The 4181-nt window shown below is 61.6% G+C and overlaps 1 protein-coding gene across 1 annotated transcript; it reads left to right on the forward strand.

Annotated features, from left to right (window-relative positions):
• The first annotated feature begins 458 nt into the window (after positions 1-458).
• LOC130459034 (Golgi-associated RAB2 interactor protein 5B-like) lies at positions 459-3707 on the forward strand. The gene is made up of 9 exons (XM_056826266.1): positions 459-1128; positions 1222-1385; positions 1587-1744; positions 1815-2028; positions 2108-2135; positions 2218-2452; positions 2593-2648; positions 2734-2798; positions 2884-3707. Exons 1-9 carry the CDS (start codon positions 459-461, stop codon positions 3628-3630), a joined length of 2337 nt encoding a protein of 778 aa, XP_056682244.1. The 3' UTR covers positions 3631-3707.
• Positions 3708-4181: the final 474 nt, after the last annotated feature.

A 4181-nucleotide genomic window follows, 5' to 3' on the forward strand; every position in this document is an offset into this window, starting at 1 on the left:
CTTAGTTCACACCTAAGAAGGCTTAAATTTTTGATTAAGTTCACACCCGAAAACTTCTGAGTAAGTTTCTCACCTCTTTGCTCCTAGTAAGTTCACAAGTTGCCTGACCCTTATAGGTACTTAGCACCCTTTTGTATTAGATCCAAAAATAGGCAAAGCTTGAGAACTTTTTGTCTTACTCTAAGTATGGGTTTAAGTGCTTTTCATTGTTCAGCAAAGAGTTTACAACTTTATCTCCCCCTAAGGCCTGATTAAGGATGGTGAAGTAGAGTTCTCACATTCCTGATCAAGTACCTTCACAGCCCAAATGGGGAATGGTCTTAACCAGCCTTATGAAGTAGGGTCTGGGAATGTTTAAGGTTCACACCCCTCTAGGGTAAACCGAGGGTTCCAGGGCTCCAGATCCACTCTAACCCTCTCACTGTCCAGGACTAGTCAGGGAGAGTCAGGCCCAGAGCATGGAGATCATGCTGGGCCAAAGGCACCTCAGGGAGAGCAACAGCCTATGGCCAGGCTCTCCAGAGTCCCTTTATAGGGGGACCTGGTGGCTCCTGGAGGTTCCCCTGAAAAGGCGAAGGGAGCCTGGGGAGGCTGCAACAGCCTCAAGCTACAGCCCTGCTGAAAGACTTCAGAGCTTTCCCCAGAGCCCCTGCCTAGAATGGGGGCTGCCTGTCCTTCCCTCTCCAGAGCTAGCTGAGCAGCGGGCCTTGGGCTTTGGCTCTGAGCTCTGCAGGAAAGGCCCCGGAGCGTCTCCTGATAAAGGCCCAAACTTTCGGGTGCCCCCACATCCCCTTTGTGGCCAGGGGCTGGAGAGGACCTTCCTCCGGGGTGCTGCCCCCTTCTTCCTTGTCCTGCCTTGCATGGGACCCGGGGAATGCTGCCAGCTGGCCCCCCCTGACCCTCCTGACCCATGCATGAGGTCACAACGGGGGCCTCCTGGCTGTGTTACGCCTGCGAGGCTGCCCCTTCTTAGCTCAGCTGTCCCAGAGAGCCATAGCCAGTCTGCCCTCCCCGCAGAGAGTATCCTGGCCCTCCTCCAGCAACCCCCTCCACCCCCACCCCAGAGCCCTGATCTTCAGGCGCACCGAGACTCCCTGAGCCCAATGAAACCCCGGAAACCCTCACCAGGTGGGGCCCCGGCCTGGGGGGCTGCAGGGATGCAGGGGAGCCCGCAGGGGCTGGCCAGCCCCCAGCTCCGGCCTGCTTCCTCCCTGCTCGCAGTTGTTCTGCCCGGAGAGCTCCACCTGCCGGAAGGGGAAGTGGAAGAGGAACTGTCCTTCCCGCTGTGCTTCCCCAAGCCTGGCCCGCTGCAGAGAGCCCTGGCGGAGGGCAACTACCCGCCCCTCGGGCCGTTCACGGCCATGTTTGAGAGCGACTTTGTCCAGGTGACCCCAGGCAGGCCGGTGGGCCCGGCTGGGGGAGGACGGAGGAGGGCTGGGAGGCGGCGGGGGGCCAGTGAGGGGGTGGCAGGAGGCCGTCGGGGGCGGGGGGCTGTGGGGGATGGCAGGGGTGGTGGGGGGAGGGGCGGTGGGGGGCGGCAGGCGGAGGTCAGGGTGCTCCCGGCTGCCCCGCCCCGCCCTCCCCAGGTCACCAACAAGGGGGAGCCTGTCTTCCTGCACAAGAAGGAGAACCCGGTGACCATGGCGGTGGCCTCCTCCTTCCCGGGGCTCCTGCTCCCGGACCTCGTCCTGCTGGCCCGGCCCGTCCAAAGCAAGAAGCAGCCTCCGCGGCTGGAGCTCACCAGGTGACCGGGCGGCCCGGCCCTGCCTGCCCCCTCTCTGTGCCGGGCCCGGCTCACCCCGTGCTCCCCACAGGCTGCTGCCGGCACACCTGGTCCGCCTGTTTGTCCACAGCGAGGCCGGATGGAGGCTGAAGCTCCGCCTGGCCTCCGGCCGCAGTTTCTACCTGAGGCTGGTGGCCGAGCCGGCCGAGGGCTGCCTCCTGTTCAACCTCTGGCGCTTCCTGATCTTCCTGATGCAGGGGCCCATCGCGGCCTGGGCCCGGAGCCCCGACGAGCAGGCCGCCCAGGTGAGGGCCGCCCGGAGCCCCCTCTGACGCCGGGAGGCGGCGCGGGCGGCCCGTGACCCCCACTCTTCCTCTCCCCCAGGACGAGAGCGCCCCGATGTCCGCAGCGGGTGAGAAAACCCTCCTCCTGCCTCCTGCCCCGGCGCCTCCGCCTGGCTCTGGGTTTCTGAGGCCCTTCTGGTCCCTCCACAGAGGCCCCCCCCAAACGGAAGGAGGTGGCCTTCCCTCCCCAGTATCCCGTCCCGAGGACCAAGGGGAGCCCGGGCTGGACCGGGGACAAAGGACTGCACAACCCCGGGCCGCTCTCCCAACTGATGGACCAGCAGACCACCCCGGCCCTCCCGGAAGTGATGTTGAGAGCGGAAGCTGCCCCCATGCCCTCCGGGTCCCAGCAGAAGCTCCCAGTCCTGAAAGAAGAGGAGCGGAAGTGGGCGTGGCCCCGAGCATGCTGAGGGAGGGGGGAGGGGAGGAAGGGGCGGGGGCGGGGGCGGGCACAAGGGCCTGGAGGAGAGGGAGGGCTGGTCCTGGACACCCAGCAGGCCAGAGTGTGGTGGGTTGCTTCCTTAGATCAGAGCCCAGACTTTTCTGGAGGAGCACCCCGGGGAGCCTAGTGGAAGTGGAAGGTAAAGGACGCCCCCCTCCCCCCTGCTCCCCTGCTCTCTGGCTCGGGGCTCTTCCAGAGGCCTAACCCGGTCCCGAATCCCCCAGGGCAGCCGAGCATCACCGTCCGGACCCTCTTCAGACGTATTTCCAGCACTCTAAGCCGGTCCAAGGTACTAGGGAGGCTGGGACTGACTGTCAGGCCAGCTGGGCCCGGCCCAGAGGCCCGGCGTGACTCCTCCCCCCTGCCCTTGCCAGGCTGCCTCACCAGCGGAGACTTCCTCTTCAGGGCCCTCCAGGTCCCCGTCCTGCTCTGCTCTTGTCCAGACCTTGTCCTCCTGGCTGGGCTCCCGTGAGGTTTCCAAGAGCTCGGCTTCCTCAGGGACACTGCAGAGCTCCGATTTCTCCATGCTCAGTGACCTATTCGAGCCCCAAGAGAGCCCCCAAGAGCAGCCACAGCCCCAAGAGGGCCCCCAAGAGTGGCCACAGCCCCAAGAGGGCCCCCAAGAGGGGCCACCCTCCCAAGAGCACCCCCGGGAGCTGGGCAATGCCAACAGTCTTCAGCTTCCCCAAGAGCAGCCGCAGCCCCAAGAGCTCCCCCAAGAGTGGCCACAGCCCCAAGAGGGCCCCCAAGAGGGGCCACCCTCCCAAGAGCACCCCCGGGAGCTGGGCAATGCCAACAGTCTTCAGCTTCCCCAAGAGCAGCTGCAGCCCCAAGAGCAGCCACAGCCCCAAGAGGGCTCCCAAAAGAGGCCACCCTCCCAAGAGGACCCCCAAGACCAGGGCAATACCAACAAGCTGCAGCTTCCCCAAGAGCAGCCACAGCCCCAAAACCTCCCCACAGAGCAGCCCAAGGACAAACCCAGGGACAGGCCGGAGCCCACCCAGGCCTCAGAGCCCTCCGCCAGTGTCAAGGCTCTGAGGAAAGCCATCAAGAAGCCACAGAGCTGGCTCACCAGAGCATGGCGAGAATGCCTGAAGGTGGTCTGCACCTGCACCAACTAATCCCCTGCCCTGTGATAACTGACAATTAAAATGTTTGGGAGCAAGGGAAATATATATATCAATTATGACCGCTGAAATATGTTTTCTACTGTGACTTGGTTTTATATAAATATAAGATGGTTGGCAGGGAATATATTCCCAATTTATGAATATGCCCAAGCCAACTGGGTTTTATAGAGAAATTTAATTTATAATACACTGATTAATCAATAGAAAAAGAGAGAAAGGAAGAAAGGAATAAGAATGAATAAATAGTCAGTTGGTTTTATCACTCACCCAAGATCTCTCTAGATAAGGCTTCTCATGCCAACCTCAGGCTCCACCTTCAAGAGAGCCTCCTTTCAAGAAATGTTTCCAGAGAATTCTCCTCCTTCAGAGCCAGCCTTCTCTCCTGGTCCTCCCACAGAACAACCTCCTCAGTCCTCCTTCAGAGCCACCTCGCTCAGAGCAAAACCTCTCAGAGGAAAAATCTCTCCTCCGGCCCCCTCCTGTCCTCAGACCCTGCTATCTTTGACACCATCTAAGTCCCCTCCCCTCAGTTCTCACATCTA

Source organism: Monodelphis domestica, chromosome 4, assembly GCF_027887165.1.
Source record: "Monodelphis domestica isolate mMonDom1 chromosome 4, mMonDom1.pri, whole genome shotgun sequence".
NCBI classification, from domain to species: Eukaryota; Metazoa; Chordata; class Mammalia; order Didelphimorphia; family Didelphidae; genus Monodelphis; species Monodelphis domestica.